Source organism: Moschus berezovskii, chromosome 1 (genome assembly GCF_049115385.1).
Source record: "Moschus berezovskii isolate FMDL1 chromosome 1, NW_MosBer_1.0, whole genome shotgun sequence".
In the NCBI taxonomy this organism is placed as follows: Eukaryota; Metazoa; Chordata; class Mammalia; order Artiodactyla; family Moschidae; genus Moschus; species Moschus berezovskii.
The window spans coordinates 25,451,870-25,477,450 of NC_142460.1; the positions used below are offsets into that span (position 1 = coordinate 25,451,870).

A 25,581-nucleotide genomic window follows, 5' to 3' on the forward strand; every position below is an offset into this window, starting at 1 on the left:
CTCATCCTCTGTCGTCCCCTTCTCCCGCCTTCAATCTTTCCCAGCATCAGGGTCTTTTCAAATGAGTCAGCTTTTCGCATCAAGTGGCCAAAGGATTGGAGCTTCAGGTTCAACATCAGTCCTTCCAATGAACACCCAGGAGTGATCTCCTTTAGGAGGGACTGGTTGGATCTCCTTGCAGTCCAAGGGACTCTCAAGAATCTTCTCCAACACCACAGTTCAAAAGCATCAATTCTTCGGCGTTCAGCTTTCTTTATGGTCCAACTCTCACATCCATACATGACTACTGGTATGAAACACGTGTTTTCAAGTTCTAAATAAGCAGGAAGCTGGTGGGTATAAGAGAAAGAAAAATTAAATGCAGAACTGGCTAGAATCAAAGGAGGGGGGACATGCAAGACATTTTAGACATTCTCCTACCGCTAAGGAGGGATCAAATCTTGCCTTAGCAAAGCGAGAAAAGCAGGACTTGGCGCCTTGGGTCTCCAAAGCGTGGCTTCCTACTGGGCAGGAATTACGTCACTCAGATGGGCGTGGCTCCCAGTGTGACGTATCCCGCAGAGGATGGTCCGGGAAGGGGCAGGAGGTGGGGGCGGAAGTGGGGCGGAAGATGGGCAGGGTGGGTGGCGGAAGGGGCGGGCTCAGGGAGGTTGTGCCTGTGAGCCCTTTTCCGGTGCCAGGGGCCGGAAGTTGTGGCCACTCTGTGTTAACCCGGGGGCCGCGGGCTCGGGTTGCGGCTGAGACTGCGACCATGGGCGGGAAGAACAAGCAGAGGACCAAGGGGAATCTGAGGGTGAGTACAGGGTGTCCCAGCCGGCGCGGGAGTCCTCTCATCGCCGCCGCTGGCTCTGTCTGCCCGGCGTGGCCGGAGGTTGTGTGGAGCGCGACTGTGGGGTGGCATGTGTTTGCGTGTCCAGTGTGACCTCTCTGTTGTGTGTGCGTTCTCGCGGGCGGGGTGGGCTATCTCTGAGCAGAATGGGGATGTTAAGCAGAGGGGAAGGATGTTGCCATGCCCAGCTGTCCCCAGCTGAGCACACTTCCTAGCCATCCCCCACTCCCCCCCGTTTTCATTAAGAATTGGTCAGCGTCAGCTTCCCCTGGGAGGTTACCTGGCCAGGGTAGCAGGGGGTAGCATCGTGAACAAGGGAGTGGAGTGGGAGACAGTTAAGGTGAACCTGGAGTGCACGGAGTCTCGGATCACTTCGCTCCGTTCAGAAACCTGCTGTGGCTCCCCACATCCATCAGGGTATAGGCGAAGCTCTTACGATGATACATATACACGACATGGGGTCTGCTCCGGCCCCTTTCCATCTCTGACCCCTTCTTCCACTTCCTTGTCTCTCACTCCATCAGGCCACGCTGATCTCTTCCCGAACCTTGACCTTGCATGGCAGGCTCCCGACCCTCTTTTTCAGTTCAGTCGCTCAGTCGTGTCCGACTCTTTGCGACCCCGTGAATCACAGCACGCCAGGCCTCCCTGTCCATCACCAACTCCCGGAATTCACTCAAACTCATGTCCATCGAGTTGGTGATGCCATCCAGCCATCTCATTTTCTGTCGTCCCCTTCTCCTCCTGCCCCCAATCCCTCCTAGCATCTTTTGTTCGGTGGCTCCAAATTTTGCCCGAGACATTTCAGTGAGGTCTCCCATGATCACCCTATTTTCAGTTGTAGCCTTCCCCTCCACCACCCCCCACCGCTCCCTGTTCTCTTTTCTGCTTTATTTTATCCCATAGCTTATCTGACTTCTAACATATATTTTTTGGCTCTCTTGCTTCATTTATTGTCTTGCTCGTTAGAATATTAGTATAGGACGTAAGTATTTTATGAAAATAGGTGTTTTTATCCTCTGCTATTTATCATCTTTGGAATCTAAAACAAGGGTTAGCATATAGCAGAAGTTCACTAAATACTTGTTTAAACCCTAGAGTGGACTAAACATACAAGACTGAGAGTATCATAATGGTGTATTTTTTATAAAGATATTTTTTATGGTACTTTACGTTTTTAATGGCACGGTCTATTTTCATGAAGATGCTTCTTTCTGATCCAGTTCTAGTGATTTCAGCACCACGGTTTTCTTAGATCTGTCAGTCTTCTTTCGTGGTTAATAATATCAACAATAATAACAGTAACTAGCCTGTATCAGTACTCTTTTAAATACTTTACTTGCATCCTCATTTAATTTTAATTTTTTATTTAAAATTTTTTCTCAGTGTTTAGTTTTGGAGTATTCCAAATATGAGGAAAAGTTGCAAGAATATTGGAGCAACAACTCATAAATTCTTTATCTAGAAATACCAATTGGTAGGGCTTCCTAGGTGGCACTAGTGGTAAAGAACTGGCCTGCCAATGCAGGAGCCACAAGAGATGCAGGTTTGATTTCTGGGTAGGGAAGATCCCCTGGAGGAGGGCGTGGCAACCCACTCCAGTATTCTGGCCTGTCATCCCATGAACAGAGGAGCCTGGCAGACTGCAGTCCATAGGGTTGCAAAGAGTCAGACACGACTGAAGCAGCTTAAGACACACACACAAACCAGTTGGTAATCTGGTCACGTTTGCTTTCTCTAAATATATGTATTTTGCTGAACCATATAACAATTAGGGGCAGAAATCATGACCCTTAATTCCTAAATACTTCAGCGTGTACATTCTAAAAACAGCAACATTCTTCTTCATAGCCATGAGAAATTATTACATGCAGAAAATTTAGCTTCAGTATAATACTATTCGGAGAAGGCAATGGCAAGCCACTCCAGTACTCTTGCCTAGAAAATCCCATGGATGGAGCAGCCTGGTAGGCTGCAGTCCGTGAGGTCGCTAAGGGTCGGACACGACTAAGCAACTCCACTTTCACTTTTCACTTTCACACATTGGAGAAGGAAATGGCAACCCACTCCGGTGTTCTTGCCTGGAGAATCCCAGGGACGGGGGAGCCTGGTGGGCTTCCGTCTATGGGGTCACACAGAGTCGGACACGACTGAAGTGACCTAGCAGCAGCAGCAGCATAATACTATTATCTAATGATGTACAATATTATATTCACTTTTCTGTAGTCATCTCGGTATTGTTCTCTATAACTTTTATTTTAGATACAACACTTTAAAAAACATTGGAAAGCCATTGAAGGATCATTCATTCCATTTAGATCTAGGCAGTTTCTTAGTGCCTTTCTTTTGTTTGTTTTTTTGGAGGAGCATTCTTTTATAGCGTGAACAATTTGGCAGAATGTAGGCAATTGACTTGCCTAACTTAGATTTGTCTAATTGTTCCTCATAATTAGATTCAGGTTAAACAGTTTTTGACAGAAATACTTCCTTGGTGATGTGTCTTTCTTAGTGCCTCTCACACCATGGAGACACACGGTGCCTGCCTGTCCCATTATGGGTGGTGTATGTTTAATCACTTGATTAAGCTGATGTTCATTGTATAGGTTTCTCTTTCCACTGACTATCAACAAATAATCTGTGGAATGGTAGTTTGAGATTAGGATTAACCTCTTATAGAATTTCACTTAATGGTTTTGAACATCCTTTGATGATTCTTGCTGAAATCAACTATTATTATGGTAGTTTGAAAACTTTATGTTTAATCATGACTTCACCCTAAGTAATGATTTAGTTACTGTTACCTCATTTTAAGCCACCTTCCCTGGTGGCTCAGAAGGTAAAGAGTCTGCCTGCAATTTAGACAACCTGGGTTTGATTCCTAAGTCAGGAAGATCCCCTGGAGAAGGAAATGGCAACCCTTCAGTATGCTTCCCTGGAAAATCCCATGGATGGAGGAGCCTGGCAGCCTACAGTCAATCGGGTCTCAAAGAGTTGAGTCAAAGCTATGGTTTTTCTAGTAGTCATGTATGGTTGTGAGAGTTGGACCATAAGGAAAGCTGAGTGCTGAAGAATTGATGCTTTTGAACTGTGGTGTTGGAGAAGACTCTTGAGAGACCCTTAGACTGCAAGGAGATCAAATCAGTCAGTCCTCAAGGAAATCAGTCCTGAATATTCATTGGAAGGACTGATGCTGAAGCCGAAGCTCCACTACTTCGGCCACCTGATGCAAAGAACTGACACATTGGAAAAGACCCTGATGCTGGGAAAGATTGAGGGCAGGAGAAGAAGGGGACGACAGAGGATGAGATGAATGGCATCACCGACTTGATGGACATGAGTTTGAGTAAGCTCCAGGAGTTGGTGATGGACAGGAAAGCCTGGCCTGCTGCAGTCCTTGGGGTCGCAAAGAGTTGGACACGACTGAGTGACTGAACTGAATAACTGGTTCCCTTTGCTGTATACCTGAAAGTAGCAAAACATTGTAAGTCAACTATACTCCAATAAAAAAGAATTTTTTTTAATGTTTGCTGTTAAGAAAAAAAAGAGCAAATTGTGAAAAGGCACAGCATATGCAGGGACCTTTGTATTTGGGACTGGAACACACATTGTGGGAACAAAACTAAGAGAGGGAGGAGGGAAGTGGGACGAAGGAAGAAAAGAGTGGAAGGAAGGTGACTGGAGAGGTTGAGTCCAGATGGTCAAAATCTTGAAAGTCGTCCTGAATTTGGTCTTTAAACTGTATACTCAGGGTTGCCACCTCAAATGCCTCTAGAAGCCGGCCCAAAAGAATGAAGTAGGTGTGGTATAAGAAAATCAACTGCCAGAAATAGAATCCAGGTTCTTAATGTTTGAACTGTGGGTACAAGTAGCTAATCCACAATGGAGAAAGTAATGAGAGACAGCCACTCCAGTACTATTGCCTAGAAAATCCCATGGATGGAGGAGCCTGGTAGGCTGCAGTCCGTGGGGTCGCTAAGGGTCGGACACGACTGAGCGACTTCACTTTCACTTTTCACTTTCATACATTGGAGAAGGAAATGGCAACCCACTCCAGTGTTCTTGCCTGGAGAATCCCAGGGACGGGGGACCCTGGTGGGCTTCTGTCTATGGGGTCACACAGAGTTGGACAGGACTGAAGTGACTTAGCAGCAGCAGCAACTACATTTTACATTCAAAGGAGATCTTGAAAAAGATATAATTAGCTAAGAATAGTTTGTTAATTTTGAAACTAGAAATCTGATACCTTTTCTTCTGCACTGTCAGCTCTGATCTTAAGGTCAGTTCAGCCTTGACTCCTTCAGCTTTTTATACTATTTCGTTATTCTGTTTCACAATGAAACTTCACTCATGAGATTGTAGAGAAAATTCCAGTGACTTAGTGTCATCACGGTTGGTTTTCAGAATTATACCTCACTGACTTCCTTTGTAGGTCTTTTAAAAAATTAATTAATTTTATTTTCTTTTTGGCTGTGCTGGGTCTTCGTTGCTACACATGGGCTTTTTCCAGTTCTCCTGGGTGGACTTCTTACCGCAGTGTCAGTTGTGGAGCACAGGCTTGGCTGCTTGCAGCACGTGGGTTTTTCCTGGACCAGGGCTTGAACGCATGTCCCCTTCACTGGCAGGTGGATGCTTAGTCCTCTGTAGCTCTTTATTCATGTATCAGTATTGAGAAAGGTGGACTGAATAATGTTAGTTCATTTTAATAAAGTCTGAAAACAGAGAACCTTTTTTGAAATTAGTCTTAAATGCTTCTGTTTTGGGGAAAAAAAAATGAGTCCATCATTTTCATTTCTGGTCACTCATTTCAGTTCAGAAAGTAGTCCAGATGATAATTTCTTGATAAATGAGTTTCCCAAACACAGTTTTTCTGGGTATCAGCAAACTAAATCACACATTTTTATTTTCAGACATTCTTACAGAGAAATAAACAGATGAGTTTAGATGGGTTGTGATGTCATCCTGGACATTGAACTGAGACATTTTTGTATTAGATGACAGTGAATACATTAATTTCTTTCAACAGTTTAGATATTTTCTGTATCTGTCACAAAGAATCGTACTGGAAGCTACCATATTATGTAGCTTTCAACAAACCACTGACTATCATTCAAAACAAAAGAATGTATCTTATATCCTGACCACTGTATTTATTTTTATGTCCATAACTAATGTAGTTTGTAACCATTTTAGCCCATTAGGCTAGACTTTGGTATGTGGAAATGAGTGTGTCTGCCCACAGGGAGCTCCTGGTCTAGAAGTTGCTGTCATTAGACTTATCCTGTGATAGTTGCTTAGTAATTTCTTGAAGGAGTGAATGAATGAAAAGATATAATCCATTTATGAGTTAATTTTGTATCACTACACAGCACACATATATGTGTATACATACTATTTATTAAAAAATTTGAAATAAAAAATTTCACAAAACAGTACTTATTCTTACCACATGTGATGTATTCTGACTTTTAAAATTTTGTTCTGTTTCTTTAAAATGACCTACGGGCTGTTAAGTTGATATCAGGAACCTCGAATGACTTGTGTGTGTGTGCATGCTCAGTCACTTTAGTGTTTCCAACTTTTTACGACCCTGTGGACTGTAGCCACCAGGCTCCTCTGTCCATGGGATTCTTCAGACAAGAATACTGGAGTGGGTTACTATGCCCTCCTCCAGGGGATCTTCCCAATCCAGGGATCAAACTCATGTCTGCCCCTGTCTCCTGCATTGCAGGCAGATTCTTTACCCACTGAACCATCTGGGAAGCCCCTAATGGCTTGTAGTCATAACTTAAAAAACATTGTTCTGATGTTTAGGAAACCAGGAAATAGCTCCTAGGATCATTATCATTAAGTATTTGTGATAGAAGTATTCATCTTTGGGGGACATTACAACAGAGGCATAGGCTAGGGGGAAAATGTCCTCAAATGAGATTGCTTCCTTGTGGGAATTGTCAGGGAATTATTCTAAAGAACTCAAAGTTAAATTTTGAACTCTTCCTGAACTCTGTTTTTCTCCCTACTCTCTTACCAGCCTTCAAACAGTGGCCGAGCTGCAGAACTCCTTGCCAAGGAACAGGGAACGGTGCCTGGATTTATTGGTTTTGGAACATTTCACAGTGACCTAGGCTATGTTCCTGCTATTCAAGGAGCTGAAGAAATAGACAGTCTTGTGGATTCTGATTTCCGAATGGTCCTGCGGAAACTTTCTAAGAAAGATGTCACAACAAAATTAAAAGCAAGTTTCGTTTTCATTAAAATGATCAAGAAAATCTTTTTGTTAAAATGTCATTGGTCTTTTTTTTTCCTGGCCTAACTGCAGAACCAGAGATATAACCTGTGACCCCTGTGTTGGAAGTGTGGAGTCCTAACCACTGAACCGCCAGGGAATTCCCATCATTAGCATATGTTATATAAAGAACAGTGAAATCATTTACCACTAATAAATACTTCTACAATTGTACTTTTTTTATGACACAGTTTATACTTGTCTTCTGGATTTATAAGTTAGTTTGTTGTTCTGCACTTTTTAGAATCACTTTGGAGTTCTGGCTTTACATTTTTTCCTTTTAGATGATGTAATTTTGACCCTATAATTGTAAATAGGTTTTTTTGTTTGTATATGTTTTGTATTTTTTAAAAAGAGGAAAAAAAAAAAGAAAAGTTTTTCCCATAGTAATCTGTGATGGAACTTTTAAGATTAGTATTATATGGCACAAACAGAAACAAAGTATTCTCATGTTACATAAAATATTTCTGCTATTTTAAAAAGCAGAAATATAATCAGTAGTTAATATTATGGTTGTTGATTCATTGGCGAATGATTTTAATAATTCACTTTTAGGCTATGCAGGAATTTGGAACCATGTGTACAGAGAGAGACACAGAAGTTGTAAAAGGAGTTCTTCCATATTGGCCAAGAATTTTCTGCAAGATTTCACTTGTAAGTATTCAGACTTTCCTGTTTTATTGCTGTTGTGTTGATGTTTTATTTTTGTTTGAAATTATGAGGACTGTCGAATTTATATGATTCATTTTTGGTGAGGGTTGTGGATTGTCAGTATGGTTATACAGATTAGATTATGTAGGTTGTGCAAAGGAGTATGTGTTTTCAGGAAATATGTTGTTGCTATAGAATTACTTGGATACTTTTGAAAAGTGGAAATGTAAGTCATGTCCAACTCTTTGAGACCCCATGGACTATATAGCCCATGGAATTCTCCAGGCCAGAATACTAGAGTGGGTAGCCTTTCCCTTCTCCAGGGATATTACCAACCTAAGGATTGAACCAGGTCTCCTACATTCCAGGTGGATTCTTTACCAGCTGAGCCACAAGGGGAGCCCAAGAATACTGGAGTGGGTAGCCTAACTCTTCTCCAGTGGATCTTTCCAACCGCGGAATCAAACTGAGGTCTCCTGCATTGCAGGCGGATTCTTTACCAATTGAGCTATCAGGGAAGCCCACACTTTTAAGTCATAAATTTTGACAGGGTTTCCCTGGTGGCTCAGCAGTAAAGAATCTGCCTGCTAATGAAGGAGACTCAGGTTTGATCTCTGGGTCTGAAAGATCCCCTGGAGAAGGAAATGGCAACCTTCTCCAGTATTCACGCTTGGAAAATCCCAAGGACAGAGGAGAGTAGCAGGCTACAGTCCACAGGGTGCAAAAGAGTTGGAGGCGACTTAGTGACTAAACAGCAACAAATTTTGACAATGTAATTAATTTCTTTGTATACTTGCTGTACACTTTGTATACAAAGTATACTTTGTATACTTGTGTAAGAATGAGAATGAATTGCTTCATTATCCCAGGAGTAGCCTTGACTCCATCTTGAATATAGTTCTTTTTATCTCATTGGGAAAAAGGAAGAATTAATCAGTTTTTCTATATTATTATGGATTTTCCTTTAGTTCTGCACATAGGTGAATTCTTATTAATGGGTCTTCATAGCATACCCAGAAATGTCTGTATTTGTTTTTATGGGTTAGAACTGTTTTAAACCTTATTGTGTTTTCAATAGGATCATGACCGCCGGGTTCGAGAAGCCACACAGCAAGCTTTTGAAAAACTTATCCTTAAAGTAAAGAAACACTTGGCTCCTTATTTAAAAAGTTTAATGGGTTATTGGCTGATGGCTCAGTGTGATACTTATACACCAGCTGCCTCTGCAGCAAAAGATGCCTTTGAAGCAGCTTTCCCTCCGAGCAAGCAACCTGAAGCCATAGCATTTTGTAAGGATGAAATCACAAGTGTAAGTCCTAGGAACCATTCCATATCTATTTTTTAAAGTATTTAAGGGATATGAGGCATATTACAAAGGCACCTCTTTCACCTAGCATTGTGAAGGAATGGGAAATGAAAACATTTTCAGTGGAAGATTGCCTTTTTTAAATGGTGTATAACAAAATTGACCATTTTGGCTTTTTTAAACATAATTAACTTTTTGGATTGGACCATTCTTAAATTATTTAGGTTTTTCCTTCTTCATTTTAAAATCTGACTTACCATGTCTAAAAAAAGTGAGGTATGTGCTTTGTAATATATAAACTAAAAAGAGAATCCATCTAAAAATTAAATCTAAACTTTTTTTCTCCCATATTTTCAAATCATTACATGTATACAGATATGTATACAGATCCTGATAATCCTTTGTATTTTTATACTACAGTTTATTTAACGTCTTTCACATTAGTATACATCTGGGGTTTTTCCCCAGTTTTTTATGGTAACAAACACTGCTTCAATGAACATTTTTGAATAGATCTCTTCATACCCTGTAGGGGTGGAAGTTACCAGAACTTCTAGTAATTCAATATGTTGGGTCAAAGGATAAGAACATTTAAAGTTTTTATAGATATGGATAAATTGCCCTTCAAAAGGCCATCCAAATTTATACTCCCATTAACAGGTGTACATTTCTCCAACACTTGGCCAACACCTTTACCAAACTGATATCGGCCATAGCTTTTATGACTTCCAGTTTGTGTGTAATACTGTTCTTTTTTCATTTTTTCCCTCATTTGTGATTCCTAATTCCAGACTTGTTAGTTTTATAGCAAGAAGTAAGAATAAGTGAGCTGTGAGTCCATTGTGGACAGATGCGGTTTAAAAAAAAATTCATGCTTTCATTCATTCCCCTATTTAGTACTCTTGTTTAGCACCCTGTGTATAATCCTACTTAAACATCCCCTCTCTCCTTACCTCCCTCCCTCCTTCCCTTCCTTCCTTCTTTAAATTAATCAGCCTTTCTGTGGTTCCCATCACCCTTACAAATTCAAATTGCTTCTCTTGGCCTACAGGATTCTGCTTGATCTCTTTTTACATATCTGGTCTCTTCACCCAGCATATCTCACACAGGCACACATATGCATTCTAGTTCCTCATTTAAATTCTTGGTTCTTCCAATGTTTATTTTTCTGGGGTACCAAAGTTCTTTTTTTAGGATGAGCGTTTGTAGCTTTAATCATATTCTCAAAGGGATTTCTCTGACCCAACTGTAAGTTAGGAATCATTGGTTTTATTTAAAATATCAAGCATAAATGTTATGAGAGTGAAGTGTCATGAGTTTGGACACTTAAGAGTTTTAGGAAATGAGTTTTGAGACAATTACTTTGGCTCTTCATAGTTTTTTTTTTTATTGTTCTTCTTGGCTTTGTTATGATTGGATAACTGATGATTGAATATGTGGATTAGTTCCTGTATTATTTCACCTTTAGTTGGCTGTGTCACAGCTGTACAGATACTGGTTTGAACTTTTCTGAGTGTAAAATCAGTTTATTAGAGAGGAGTAAGGCAAACGAGATTACAGTGTCACAGTGTCTGTCAGAGGTCATGGGCTCCGGCTCACACCATTGGGTTCCATCCCTCTCTGCCATTAGCTGGGGTGTTTGACCACAAGCAAGTTTCTGTGCCTCCATTTCCTCATCTGTTAAAGTGGGAATTCGCTGGCACTTCACTGTGTTGCTGTGAGGATTAATTTAGTTAATGCATGGGATACAAGGTGGGTGGAAAAGCTCAGTAAATGCTGGCTATTGTTATTGCTGATGAAACTGATACTGGAGCAGTGGACATCCTCCTACTCCACCCCAGAAATAAGCAGCCTTACTCTGCATTCCACATGGAACCTTAGACTTCCTCTGTGACAGAGCAGAACACAATGTGTGTTCTTCCCTGTGAGGAGGGAGGTGCTCAAAAACACGGGCCAAGGGAAGCAAAGCCTAATTCTGTCCCAGACCTACTAATTAGGTGTCCTCTCACTTCACTGCTGCGTCCATAGAGGGATGGAAAAGCAAGAGGACATGAGTATTTAGGGAGAAGTTCCTCTTGACAGAAACTGGAGATGTTTGATGGAAGTGCCCTACCCTTCCTTACCCTAACACGTGCCAACCTTGGGGATTAGTAAGGGGAAAAATTGGTGAAATTCAGACCTTTTAGTTTTGCTTCTTTGGTGAGGAAGTGGATTAAGAACTTTGAGGTAAGATGTAGTTTATACTTTTGTCTCTTCACCATCGACAGTTCAATAAGATCTCAATCCCCTCTGTAGGTGCTACAGGATCATCTTATCAAAGAAACGCCTGATACCCTCAGTGACCCACAGTAAGTTGTATTGTGTCTGTGTGACTCAGGTTAAGTGAAACTGTCGCACTCATAGGTAACAGGAAGATAATTTCAATGTGACGTTGAAAAAAGGGATTCTTTAAAAAAAAGAAAAAGGATTCGAAATGTAGAGATGAAGATACTTAATGCAATACTATTTGCCAGGTGCAATTTTGAGTGTTTTTACCTGCAAGTTGTCCCTCTATTTAATTTGAATTATCTGGGAGCTCACACATTTGGTTCTGTTACAAAGAGATGTTTTTAGATTTTTTTTTTCCACGTTTGCCTTTTGACAGTCATAGCAGGAGTCATTTTAAGGTCTGGATGAAAATAACTGAAGAACTGTGAATAGTTCTATTGAATACAAAGATGTTCCATTTGCTTTTTACTCTTGTGTTCTAATGAAGCTATTAAGAGTCTGTAAGGGAAAGCAGTCTTAGATGCAATATTATTTATTCTCCAGAAATATCTAGTTAACTGCTGCTGAGAATGATGTGTACATATACACTTATTTCGGGCCACTCCTTTTAATCTGCTTTAACCTAGTATTATTCAAAAAATATGTGATTAAAATTGTATGTATATTTGTATTTTGTGTGGGGGTTTGACACAGGGAGAATGAATATAGAAATAAAGTAACTTTGGTAGATATTCAGTGATAAAACATTTAAAATAGAAGTGCTGCATACTTAGCTTGTCTTATCCTCAATTCTTATGTATATTTATTTTCTTTTTACATTAAGAACTGTTCCAGAGGAAGAGAGAGATGCCAAATTCTATCGAGTCATAACTTGTTCCTTACTGGCATTAAAGAAATTGCTTTGCCTGTTACCTGATAATGAGCTTGACTCTCTGGAGGAGAAATTTAAGTCTCTTTTATCACAGAATAAGTTTTGGAAGTATGGAAAACACAGTATACCTCAGGTATCTTAAACTTTTGGTTTTAAGACATTTCTCTGATTCCTTTTTCTCTCCTGATCTTGTTAGTTTTTATTTATGCTTAATATTTATTGTTTATGTTTAAAACTCTGCAAACACATTTTTGTGCTGGGACTGAATCGCCTCTTTTACTAGAATGTTAATTCTATTTTCATTTTTTTACTTAGCTACTCAGATGCAGAGTTGAATCATTGTCTTCCTCTGTTCATGGCACCTTAAAACTTGTATGTGTGTGTGTGTAAGGCTTTTTCATTTAATGTATTTGTTTTTTCCTTTTTGTCTTTCTCCATTCTCCACCTCCACCAGCCGACCATTCTAAATGTGATTAATCTATGTGCTTTTGCTTGTGTAGTTGTCTCATTGTTTATGATAATTACATTCTATGAAGTGCACAAACCCTGAATACTGAAGCATTGCTCTTAGGGTTCCTGTGAGTCTCTGGTCACAACAGTTTTGGTAATTGGTCAGTACATTACCTTATTTTATATTTGTCTGTTTAAAGACACCTTAATATATATTGTTAGTTCGCTGACTTTGAACTCCCACACAGCATTCATGCCTGAATGAAGTTCTTTGTTAGGCATGTCCCAACCTATGTGTTTTTAATTCACGTGAACGATTTCTGTGTTATATTTCATCTCATTTACTGCTTTTTACTCAGTAATTTTTTAAAGTACTGAACTGTCTCACATTCCTCTATGTGCACAGTTGGTCCGTGGCCTCTCACTGATGGCTAGTACTCAGAAGTTTGCGGTTGTTCCATTTTATCCCTGTTCTCTTCCCCAGTGATAGACACCTTGGTTGCCTCGGACTCCCTGCTCCCACAAATAAGGCAGCAGTTAGCATCTTCATTCATGTGTCCCCAGATCTGTGAGAATTTCTTTTTCTGAAATCCTCTTAATTTTTGAATTGCTGAGTCGGAGAGTATATGCATACTTAATTTTCTGAAGTAGCACCAGCGTGCTCACCTGACGGGCTGCACTGCTCTAGGCTCAACCAGCAATCTGATGAATACTGTTAATATGTATCTTATATTGTAGCCAGGACTAGGCATCATTCAGCTTCTCATTTTATCAGTCTCAAATGAAGCTGTCTTTAATTATTCTGCTAACTGGTGACTTATCATCTCTTCATAAGCTTTTGAAATGTTTGTGTTTCTTCTATAAACTACTTGTTCATATCTTTCTCCCCTTTTTTTTCTACTAAAATTCTCTTTTTCTTATTCTCCAGGAGTTCCTTGTATATTTTCAGTATTAAGCCTTTTGTCACTTTCAGGCATTGTAAATTAGCTCCCCTTTCATGTGTCCTCTTGTATTAAAAAAAATCTTAATTTCGATGTAATCAAAACCACTGGTTTTGCCTTATGAAGTCCTTTCTCACTTAAAAAATTTAAAAAAAAATTATTTATTACCTTGTATTTGACTGGGGTTTTTTTTGTCCATGCCACACAGCTTGTTGGGTTTTAGTTCCCTGGCCAGGGATTGAACCTGGGCCCTTGGCAGTTAGCACTTGGAGTCCTAACCACTATACCACCAGGGAGTTCCCTGTATCTGGCTTCTTTTGCTCAGCATAATGTTTTGAAGATTCTTTGTTGTGCTTGTATGAGTATTTCAAAGTGGTTGTACTGTTTCCACTCTAATCTGCAGTATATGAGGTTTTTACTTCTATATCCTTAATTTGATATTATCCGTTGTTTTAAGTCATTCTCTCAGATGTGGGATCGGGGATCAGCAACTTACAGCTCATGGATCAAAATCTGACCTGTTTTTGTGAATCATTTTTGTATGTTTGTGGCTGCTTGATGCTACCATGGCAGAGTAAAGTAGTAACAGAGACCATATGGTTTGCACAGTTTTAAATGTTTCTTTTCTGGCTCTTTAAAGAAAACATTTGCTGACCTCTGGAGTAGAGACTTTTCATTGTGGTTTTAACTTGTATTTCCCTAAGGGCTAATGATATTGAACATCTTTTAATGTGCGTATTGGCCATTGTATGTCTTTTTTTTTTTTTGGCCATATCATGTGGCAAGTGGGAAAGCAGAATCTTAGTTCTGTAACCAGAGATCAAACCCAGGCCCCTGCAGTGAAAGTGCTGAGACCTTACTACTGGACTGCCAGGGAATTCCCTTTTTTTTTTGAGGTGTCTCTTTAACCCTTTTGCTCATTTTAAATTTAATATGTTGTATCTTTTATACCTAAAATTTCTACTTGGTTTTTGTATATTCTGTTTCTTTGATGAAATTTTCTACTTTTTAAAGAGCAGTTTTAGGTTCACAGGAAAATTGAGGAAAAAGTGCAGATATTTCAAATATACCTCCTGACACTCACATACAGTTTCCCCCATTATCAACATCCCCTTACCGAGTGAAGCCTTTTTTTTCTCCACAACTAATGAACCTCCGTTAATACATCATTATTATCCAGAATGTGTAATTTACATTAGGGTTCATGTTGATGCTGTATGTTCTGTAGGCTTGGACAGATGTATAATGACATTTATCTCGTGTTTTTCTGTTCATTGTTCTAGTTCCCTTTACCTTGCTGAGTATAGTAATAATAGCTGCTTTAAAGCCCATGTCTGATAAAATAACATCGGGATCATCTTGGGATTGGCATCAGTTAATTATCTTATGCTTTGAAATGGGATCACATTTTCTTGGCTTTTGTATGTTGAGTGATGTTAGATTTTATCTTGGACATAAATATTTAGATTATAGCCTGGAATATCATGTTTTGGAGACAGGATTATTTTACATTGCTCCAAAGGGTGTTGATATTTTTGTGTTAGTGGGCAAGCAACTTGGTCAGACTCGAACAGCAAACTCATGCCTGCAGTGGGCACGGTTCAAGTGTCGGCTGTAGATTTAGGCTGTTTAAACGCAGAATGAGGGGGTTGTCTTCTCTCTGCAGTTCCCTGCTGCTCTCTTGCAGTCTTGGTTACCCTGGAATCCTTTTCCTAGTTCCTTCAGTTCCTCCACCCAGAAGGATTCAGGCAGCTGTAGCTGCCCCTGTGTCTCTGTGGTGGTGACTGTAGCCACCTTCAGGGCAAAGCTGAACAAAATGGGAACTCAGTATGTGTGGACTGCTTCCTCCAAGTGATGTCACCTCCTCCAGTCTTAAGAGACCTCAGATAGTTTTTTGGGTCTGGTCCACAGAGTCTGTAGTTGTTCTTTGCAGGAAGATCAACATATCAATTTCACTATTCCATATTCTTTTGCTTATTTGTAAGTTGGGTTTTTGGTCTTTATTTTTGAGTTATGAATGTGCTTTATTTATCCTGTATACAAGTATAATGTCAGATAAAACATCATGAATGTTTTCTTCTAGTATACAGCTTGCCTTTTCACTTTTTTCATGGTTTTTGTAGAGTAGATGATTTTGAAGTCCTCTTATCAATCTTTTTTCCTTTACACTTCATATTTTTGATGTCTTATCTAAGGAATCTTTGCCTACTTGAAAGTTACAAAGATTTTTTAATATTTTATTCTAGAAGTTTTATAGTTTAGGTACATTTAGAGTTAATTTTTGTGTAGGCATAAAGGTGAGAGTCAAATTTATTTTTGTGTAGGTATCTATTTGTTGAAAGACTACTAACTCCCTGGTTCCCTCCACCCCAGCCCTGACTTCTTTGTCAAAATTCAGTTGAACATATGTGTGGGATTTTAATTTGGGGCTCTTTTCCCATTACATCTTATGTCTGTCTTTGTACCAGTACCACACTCTTATTATTGTTTTATGGTAAGTCTTGAAACCCTCCAACTTTGCTCTTCTTTTTCAGAATTCTTTAGGTTATATAAGGCCTTTGGCATCCTGGAATAATATTTTGTAATATGCTGCATAGTGAATGTGGTTTTTGTTACTACTGTGAATTTTTTTTAATTCCACATTCTGTTTTGTTTCTCCTGTTGTATAGGAATGCTGTGCTTTTGTTAATTTTGTATCCACCAACTCTTGCCTTTAAATTATTTTTTTATTATTTTTATAGCCTGTTATTTTGCTATTTTTATAGATAGTAACTTGGGTTACATTCTAGTTCTTCCCCGTGCCCCCTTTTTCCTCTGTATTTATTATGTCTTCAGTACTATGTTGAATAGAAGTGGTGGTGCCATGATACTCTTAAACTATGAACTGTGCTCTTATTTATTTGTGTATTTACTTTTAGTTTAGAAACTGTACTTGGTTGTTTTCCAGGATCCTTTTCCCTTCAAATTTCTTTAAACTTTTGTTTCTTTAAATGTAACAAAGGTTGTTGATATGAAGTTTGTAACTGACAGGTAATTCTAAAAGTGTCAGATCTCTGTGTTATCTTTTGTTTTTGCTCATAGTAGCTCATAGTACCTTATTTTTGTGTTTGGCTGTATTCAACTTTGTGCTGACTGGTATATTCGTAGGAATAATTTGAATCCCCAAATGAAGGCTTCTGAGACTGGAGAAGATTTCTATTTGCTTGAGCCAGAGAAGTAGAAAGTTGAATTCTTTGTGCCTTCACTTTTGGCTTGTAAATCCTAATGTGTTTTTAGCCATGTGGTGTTCTTACGGTTTTTTTAATGTTGTTAAGATTCTTAAAAAGTTTTTTCTAACCCTTTTAGTTTTATTTATGGAAGGTTAGTATAACCTACCTGCCATTACCATAAATAAAATTTCTTTTATCATATCTTTTCTGGACTTTAAGTCAGCCTTCCACTTTTTCTTTCAGATCCGCTCAGCCTATTTTGAGTTGGTTTCTGCTTTGTGCCAGCGTATTCCACAGTTGATGAAAGATGAAGCATCCAAAGTGAGCCCGTCCGTTCTTCTTAGCATCGATGACAGTGATCCCATTGTATGCCCTGCTCTCTGGGAAGCTGTACTTTATACACTTACAACTGTTGAGGTAAGTAAGAGAGGTACGTTTAGTGTATCTGGGAATACTAGTCTTCTTAATTGTATTTTTTTCTAATGTAGTTATTTGGCTGGACTGGGTCTTGGTTGCAGCATGCAGGATCTTTGATCTTTGTTGTGCACGCAGAATCTTTAGTTGCCTCATGTGAGGTCTTTTAGTTGGAATCTTGAGTTGAGGCACACGAACTCTTGGTTGCCTCATGTGGGATCTAGTCCCCTGACCAGGGATGGGACCCTGGGTCCTCTGCATTGGGAGCATGGAGTCTTAGCCACTGGACCACCGGGGAAGTTCTCTTATGTTTTAGAAGCCTTACATACCGTGCAAGAGAGCCTATCAGGTTATAATTTTTAAAACTTGCTAGAAAAATGCTTTCTTGGACATCAAATACTTTAATCCAAAACTTGGTATAAATCTTAAACTGACTATGAAATGAAATAGAGTTTTTGTTTTACTCTTAGTTTAGTCAGTATCAATTCTTGTACGGCTTAACCAAGTCAACATATCTGAATCTTACATTTAAGACTCTAGGAGATAGTGAAGGACAGGGCAGCCTGTTGTGCTACAGTCCGTGGGGTCGCAAGAGTCGGACACAACTTAGAGATGAAACAACGATAATTGCTGTCACTTTTAGAAAGCAGCTTTTTCTTTTTTTAACTTGTTTAGAAAGCAGCTTTTTTAGGAATCTTTCAAGTTAAATAATTATTTTTGATCCATAGTGTCCTGGAAGCATGTTGGATACTTGGTTACCATATGCAGTAAATTTCTTATAATTTCAAGTTTTTAGTTTGTAGTGACAGATTTTTTTATCCCCTTTGGGTAAAATACTTGAATTTTGATTTTGAGAGTCTCTGTGTCTTTTCTCTTGTTTGAGAAATGTATGTTTATGATCTCTAATTACTATTATAATCTTTTTTTTTTTTTTTGGTAAGGACTGTTGGCTTCATGTAAATGCAAAAAAAAGTGTGTTTCCCAAGCTTTCAGCTGTGGTTCGTGAAGGAGGTCGGGGTCTGGCTACTGTCATATATCCTTATCTTCTGCCCTTCATCAGCAAGCTCCCTCAGTCCATTACAGATCCAAAGTTGGATTTCTTCAAGAATTTTCTCATCTCCCTAGTTGCAGGGTAAGGAATTTAAGTTATTTGTGTGTGTGTTTTTTAATAATTTTATTTAGTTAGTTTTGGCTGTGCTGGGTTTCTTATTGAAGTGGCTTCTCTCCTTGCAGAGTGTGGGCTCTTTGGAGCGCCAGCTTCAGTAGTTGTAGCATGCAGGCTCAGCAGTTGTGGCATACAAGCTAGTTGCTCTGCGACACGTGGAATCTTCCCAGATCAGGGATCGAACTTGTGTCTCCTGCATTGTCAGGCAGATTCTTTACCACTGAGCCACCAGGGAAGCCCCAGGAATTTAAATTCTTGACCTTTAAAGCCAAATAGATTTTTTTTTCTTATTTTTATAAATGGACATAATGACGTAGTTATTGTCATACTTAAATTTCCTCAAATTGTTTTGCTGTTCATTAAACACTCCTAAAGTTTTCAGACAATTACAATTGGAATTCTTTTTTGTGATACTTTCAAGTCTTCAGTGATAGACTATAGCAGAAAGTGAGGTAAAGTATTGTAAGACCCTTTAGGTGGAAATAGGCTCTTTTTCAATGACCTGGTTTTTTGTATATTGATAAAAAACAAATGCCCAAGTGCAGAAAATCAACAGGTGACGGGTTTTCCATTAACTTAAATATAATAGCTCTTTAAACTCACACTTAAAATGTCATTTCAGTGTATTTGTTGAAATTAGTAAAAGCCAGTTTTATTAATGATTAAAATTTTTTTTCCACAACACTATACTATCTTTATTTGGTTAAGTCTTCTCTTTGAAATTTGCAGGTGGACTGGTTCATGAATAGAAAATAAATGTTATCTTCTGTTGACCCATTTTTTGAAAATATGCTTTTTTTTCAGTTCTTCAAGTTTATATTCTAGTTGGGCTGTATTTTGGTTGGTTGGCCTTAGTTTTTAATTTAAGAATTTTATTTTTTAGAAATAATTTTCCATGTCTTTAGTTTGGTGTTTTTGAATTGCTTATTTTTTTTTCATGAAAGAATAAGCCACATGTATTTATTATGTCTTAGGCTATCAATAGAAAGAACCAAAACCAGCTTTTCAGAGTGCTCAGCAGTGATATCTGCTTTTTTTGAATGCTTACGTTTTATAATGCAACAAAACTTAGGGGAGGAAGAGATGGAAGAGATGCTTGTCAATGATCAGGTATTTATATTTTAAAACTCCTCAGTGCCTTTGCACACTGCGTGTAAAGAATCAAGCTTATTGTGTGTTTCTGTCATTTTTATTAATTAGCCTTCCTTGTAAAGATTTTATGATTTGCGAATTTTTATACAGTAATGTGTATTACTGACCAGATAAATAAAAATTTCTGTATTACTAGTTACTAGCATAATACTATAATGTCTAAGGGCTAGTTATTCTCTGGTTGTGCAAACCCTGTTTTAGAGAGTTGGAATGCAAAACAATTTAGAAGATGTGATTTTCAGTCTTATGTGTTTTAATTTAAATTATAATCATCTTGTTCCTTCTAAAATATGTAGTACATCTATCCTTTTGTGAATAATTGTGCTTAGCTGATAAGAGCGGGTTCTGGAACAAGGTTCCTTAAGGCAGGAAATTAATAACTGTGATTATAGAAGCCCAGATTCTAGTTGATCTCAGATATTTAATTTTCCTTATCTTTGTAATTTAAGAGAAAGCATTCTGAGTTCTGTGGGTCCTGTATTTCTTTCATATTGGTTTAGAAAGAAGCAAAAAACTTGAGTAAGTTCAGAAGATACAAAGAAAACTGTATTACTTGTTGATGACCGGTAATCTTGGTCCGTTATATCATAAAAAAACAGTGAAATCATTAGGCTCTTGGAATGATGTGAAAATGATTTTCCAGTTCAACTTAACTCTTTTCCTAGTTTGGGGGGAAAATCATGTTTCTCGGTTATTAAATAAGAAAGTTTACAATGCTTTACAAATAAGGTTCAAATTTTATTTCTCCTGAAAAGTGAACTTTTGTATTTCTGCCCTCTCTTTCAGTTGATTCCTTTTATTGATGAAGTCCTCAAAGACCCAAAGTTGCACGATGGGCAGCTCTTTAACCATTTGGCAGAAACTTTAAGTTCCTGGGAAGCTAGAGCCGATTTGGAAAAAGATGATAGAACAACCCACAGCCTGGAGAAAGTGCTGCTGAATTTTTGGGAAAGACTATCAGAGATCTGTGTTGAGAAAATCAACGAGCCAGAAGCCGACGTTAAGTCAGTTTTGGGTGTTTCTAACCTATTGCAGGTCCTTCAAAAGCCGAAGAGCTCCTTGAAGTTAAATAAAAAAAAAGTTGGTAAGGTTAGATTTGCTGATGAGATGCCTGAAAATAATAAGGAGAATGAAAAATGTGTCTCCTCAGAGGGAGAGAACAGTGAAGGCTCTGAGTTAATGGCTGAACCTTCTGTCTCTCCGAGTTGCTCCGACCTTATATCCCCACTGAGGAAAAAACCTTTGGAAGACTTAGTCTGTAAGCTGGCAGAGATGAGCATTAATTACGTCAATGAACAGAAGTCGGAGCAACATCTCAGGTTTCTTTCCACCCTGCTCAGCTCGTTCTGGTCAAGCCAAGTGTTTAAAGTGCTGCTCGGGGATGAAAAACAGAGCACTGTCAAAGGCAAGCCTCTTGAAATAGCCAAACTTGTGCAAAAAAATCCCGCGGTACAGTTTTTATACCAGAAAATAACAGGTTGGCTAAATGAAGATCAAAGGAAGGATGCCGGTTTCTTGGTGGACATCCTGTACAGTGCCCTGTGTTGCTGTGATAGTAATGTGGAAAGAAAAGCTATTCTGGATGATCTTATTGAGGTATTACTGTTCTGTATCTTTTTTTAAAAAATTACGTATTTATTTTTGGCTGTGCTGTATCTTCATTGCTGCGCGGACTTTTCTCTAGTTGCGGGGAGTGGGGGCTGCTCTCTGGTTCTGTGCAGGCGTCTCCCTGCAGCGGCTTCTCTTGAGGAGCACGGGCTCTAGTACTCTGGCTGCAGTAGCTGTGGCTCCCGGGCTCTAGAGCACAGGCCCAGTAGTTGTGGCTCTCGGGCTTAGTTGCTGCACGGCGTGTGGCGTCCTCCCAGATGGGGTGGAACCCGTGTCTCCTGCGTTGGCAGGTGGACTCTACCGCCGCGTCACCTGGGAGGCCCTGGTCTCTTTGGACTGTAGTGGTTTACACTGGCGCGCCGGTAACGGGTGAGTAGAATGAGAGCCGGATGGGGGTTATTTGGGATCGTTTCTTGACACGAATGTCAGTTGGCAGACAGTATATTCTTGACTGGGGTTAAGAAGTATGTGAGACTTCTGGGTCGCTGTCCAGTATGAGTAAATATGTTGAGATGACACAAACTTGGTATTGAAAGGGTAGGCTCTTGGAGTCTTTAAAGTTGAACTGTTTAAAGTTGGACTAGCTAAAAAGCATTTTAGTTTTGTAGTGATTCCATGCTCACTTTACTTGTAAAAAGTTTTACCAGTTACTGTTTGTTCTAGCAGATTGTTTCCCTTTTTCTTTTAGGTGGAGCTGAAGTGGAACTCTATTTTTCAGATCATTGAAAAGGTACCTTAGAGATACTCTTTTTTTTTCTGTATTTATAGGTGTAGGTAAAAAAAAAAAAGACTACAGCCATATTCATGTACTAGTATGTAATCAGGTGTCTCTGTTAAAGAACTTCCTTATTATTGTAACTTTCTTCTCATAATTTGGGGAGACAACGGTGTTCACCTTTCTATAGAGTTATTTTTCTGGTTAGGAATATCAGGGAAGAATGAACAAATTCTTGAAAATCTAATGTTTCTTCCCTAGTGGGTAACAAAGGAAGAGTTAAATGCTTTATCTTTTATCTTAATTTATATTTTAAGCTAAGGTTTTCTGTTACCCTAGTTATTTTTTCGTCTGTAGAGATGGATTGAGTATTTCTAGCTTTAAGTAGAACTCATCAGTAAATTAAGTTTGTTTTACCCTAGAGTACTATACAGGCAAACTAAAGTCTTCCCACTTTTATATAATTGCCATTTGACTAAGGAAGCAAATTAATGATGAGAATAATAAAAAGAAGTCAAGGAACATAAACAATTTAGAAAATTTTCTAAATGTCTTAAGTATTCTTTCCTAGTGAAGTTGTAAATTATATAAAGTAACACTTTTCCAACCAAAGAAATATTTTGACTAGTTACCTACAAGTTTTCCTTTTTTAAAAGCATTTTTCCATTATTTTAAAATTTTACATACATAACTCTAGTTTGCAAAAGTTTTTCTATTTTCCTGTGTTTTTAAAATTATGGTAAAAAAACACATAAACTATCATCTTTAACCATTTCTAAGTACAGTTTAGTAGTGTTAGAAGTGTTGTGTTAATATTAAGTGAATATTAGAAGTGTTAAGCATTAATATTTACGTTATTGTGCCACTAATCTCTAGTACTTTTTCACCTTGCAACATTGAAACTCTATACCCATTAAGCAAAAACTCCCCATTTCCCCCAACAGTTTATTTTTTACAAAATAAACACCAAGTATTGATTTACTCTTTTTCAATGAGAAATATAATTTATCAGGCACACCATTTGAATTACTTTATTCATTACCTCTTTCTATATAGGCAGGCTACATGAAAAGCCAAATTATGATAAAGCTGGGTAAGTCTAAAATTAGAGCAAAAGTAGCTAATTTGATAAGAGAGGATTGATACATCTGTTTCCAACTTCAGGAGGTGCCTGCCACATAGTTCAGATCTCTCCTTTGGAAGGCTTCAGCAGAGTTTGGGAGTTCATAGCCAGCAGAGTTTGGGACTTCCATGCCTAACTAGCTTCCCTATCCTCTGGTCCGATTCTTTCTGTGAAAGTGTCAAAACATTGAGAAGTTGGACTTCATGTCTTGATAACCTGAGAGACTTTTTATTCAGGAGTTTACTTTCTGGATTCTATAGAATTCTATAGATTGGTTTTATTTTGTAAGCTGTCTTAGGAAAGCCAATATTAACAGCCATCTAAATTCTAGTTTTTCTTGTGTTTTTATGCAACCTCATATTTTATGAGCAGAGTCCTAAAGCCAACCTCTTTAAAAACAAACCTGAATTTTGTAACTGGAAAGGACCTTAGAGATTTTCTAAGTTAATGTTCATTTTTTAAATTTGGAAATAGGGCTGGGTTGATTAAGAGCTTTGTATAAGGTCATAAAGTCAGAATAGTAATAAAGCTTGGGCTGAAATAAAAGCTCTCGTTACCTACAATATTTTAAATAAGGAGATAAAATAGTTTTTCAGACACTACCCAATCTGCATTTGGATTTTTTTTTTCCAGATTGCTTTGAAATGAACCAGGTTGCAAATTCCTTTCTTCTCATCCCTTATACCAAAAGAAGCTCTGGGAACATGGATCACCATGCTTTTGGGGGTGGATTTACAGTTTTTTTCCTTGCCTTCCCCACCCCCTGAAAATAAACCAGTTGCTGTCAGATATCTGGCCTCAGTAACTATTTCATAAAATTTGGGCAAATAATAAGTCCCATTGTTCATGGTGAAATAATTTGCCGCTATTATATGTTAATTATTCTTTAATTTTAACAAAATTAATGAACAAAATTTAATATTTGTAGAGCATTTTAAAATCTGTCTTTAAAGTTCATCCATTCGTTATTCATTGAGCATATCTACAGTGTTGATAGCAGGTATCAAAGAAGTTTAAGACAGTCTCTGCTCTGAAGGAATTTACAGTTTCATTGGAAACAAGACATACACAGATGAAACATTATTTGCTCTAGAAATTGAGAGAAAAGCAGTGATGAGTATGGGCTGTTATGGGAGACTTCACAAAGCAGGTGGGATTTATACTGAATATAGTAATGGATATAGTTTTCATAAAAGAGAGAGAGAATATTTATGATTGGGAAGATAGCATGAACAAAGCATGGAAGTGTACATAAGCGAGACTTAGTGGGGAGTAGGGAAGATACCAGCTCTCTTTGCACTTGAGGAGGAGTGGGGGATAGAGTTGGGGCCATGCTGATGAAGGGAGGTACTAAGGTGCAGGTAATATTTTGGGCAGTTAAAAACACTTTGTTTTTTTAATCTTGATCCTAATCTTTGCTATAATTTTTATGGTTTTAGGCATGCTCTAGTTCAGATAATCATGCTTTAGTAACGCCTTGGCTCAAAGGAGATATCCTTGGAGAGAAATTGGTAACCTTGGCAGAGCATCTTTGTAACAAAGACTTGGAATCCACAGTATCTTCTGAACCTTACTTCTCAGAAAGATGGACGCTTTTAAGCTTGGTGTTATCCCAGCATGTTAAAAACGGTAGGTAAAAGTATGGCTTGTTTTTTCAGTAGGAAGGGAGTCATTTTTTTCACCTTTTTGGGGGATTCCATGTTATTCAGTTAGCATAGTATTAGGTGAGAACAGCAGGATTCAATTCATTCAAATGTCTTAATCTTGTAAACACCCTGTTGTTGTTCAGTCGCTCAGCTGTGCCCGGCTCTTTGCAACCCCATGAACTGCAGTGCGCCAGGCTTCCCTGTCCTTTACCATCTCCAGGAGTTTGCTCAGACTCGTGTCCACTGGGTCAGGGATGCCATCCAACCCTCTGTCCTCTGTCATCACCTGCGCCTTTGTAACATGATTTGAGATGTTTAATACTTTTAGTTTTGTATTTTAAAGGGATTTGAATTTAACCGTTCACTCTAATTTTGTCTTTTTTCCTTCATTTAAAACTTTTTTATGTCATGGCTTTTATGTGTGAGGGAACAGATTGATTGATGTAATTTTCTTCTATCTAATACATAAACACCTTGTTTTTTAAAAAATACATGGAGAGACAAGGTGGAATGTTAACCCAAAGTAAAGTATTAAAATACACCGATTGAAAAATGAAAAACAAAGATTGAAAAAAAGAAAATTCACTGTTAATATTATTTATATTTTGTCTGTCTGAATTTTTTTCTCTAGATTACTTGATTGGAGAAGTTTATGTTGAAAGAATTATTGTTAAACTTCATGAAACTTTATCCAAAGCAAAGAAATTGTCAGAAGCTGAAAATAATGACTCATCAGTGTCTTTTATCTGTGATGTGGCCTATAACTATTTCAGCTCAGCGAAAGGATGCTTGCTAATGCCATCATCTGAAGATTTATTATTAACTCTCTTTCAGTTATGTGCAGAGAGCAAAGAAAAAACACATTTGCCAGGTAATAGCCTACTGCTCAAATGTTTTGTTGGGATTCTCCGGCTCTGACCTTCATAGTGTAAGTGCCCAGGCTTTATTAA

General features: G+C 38.4%; 1 protein-coding gene across 1 annotated transcript in view; it reads left to right on the forward strand.

Moving 5' to 3' along the window:
- Positions 1-610: 610 nt before the first annotated feature.
- The window catches only part of LTN1 (listerin E3 ubiquitin protein ligase 1), a 58,493-nt gene continuing 33,522 nt past the window's right edge, over positions 611-25,581 (forward strand). Inside the window, exons 1-13 of the mRNA XM_055421693.2 lie at positions 611-793; positions 6,858-7,061; positions 7,668-7,766; positions 8,842-9,072; positions 11,365-11,417; positions 12,161-12,341; positions 17,052-17,225; positions 18,164-18,354; positions 19,362-19,497; positions 20,326-21,135; positions 21,836-21,877; positions 24,425-24,614; positions 25,263-25,502. Coding sequence (XP_055277668.2) covers positions 611-793; positions 6,858-7,061; positions 7,668-7,766; positions 8,842-9,072; positions 11,365-11,417; positions 12,161-12,341; positions 17,052-17,225; positions 18,164-18,354; positions 19,362-19,497; positions 20,326-21,135; positions 21,836-21,877; positions 24,425-24,614; positions 25,263-25,502 — 2,734 coding nt within the window. The remainder of the gene's footprint in view (positions 794-6,857; positions 7,062-7,667; positions 7,767-8,841; positions 9,073-11,364; positions 11,418-12,160; positions 12,342-17,051; positions 17,226-18,163; positions 18,355-19,361; positions 19,498-20,325; positions 21,136-21,835; positions 21,878-24,424; positions 24,615-25,262; positions 25,503-25,581) is intronic.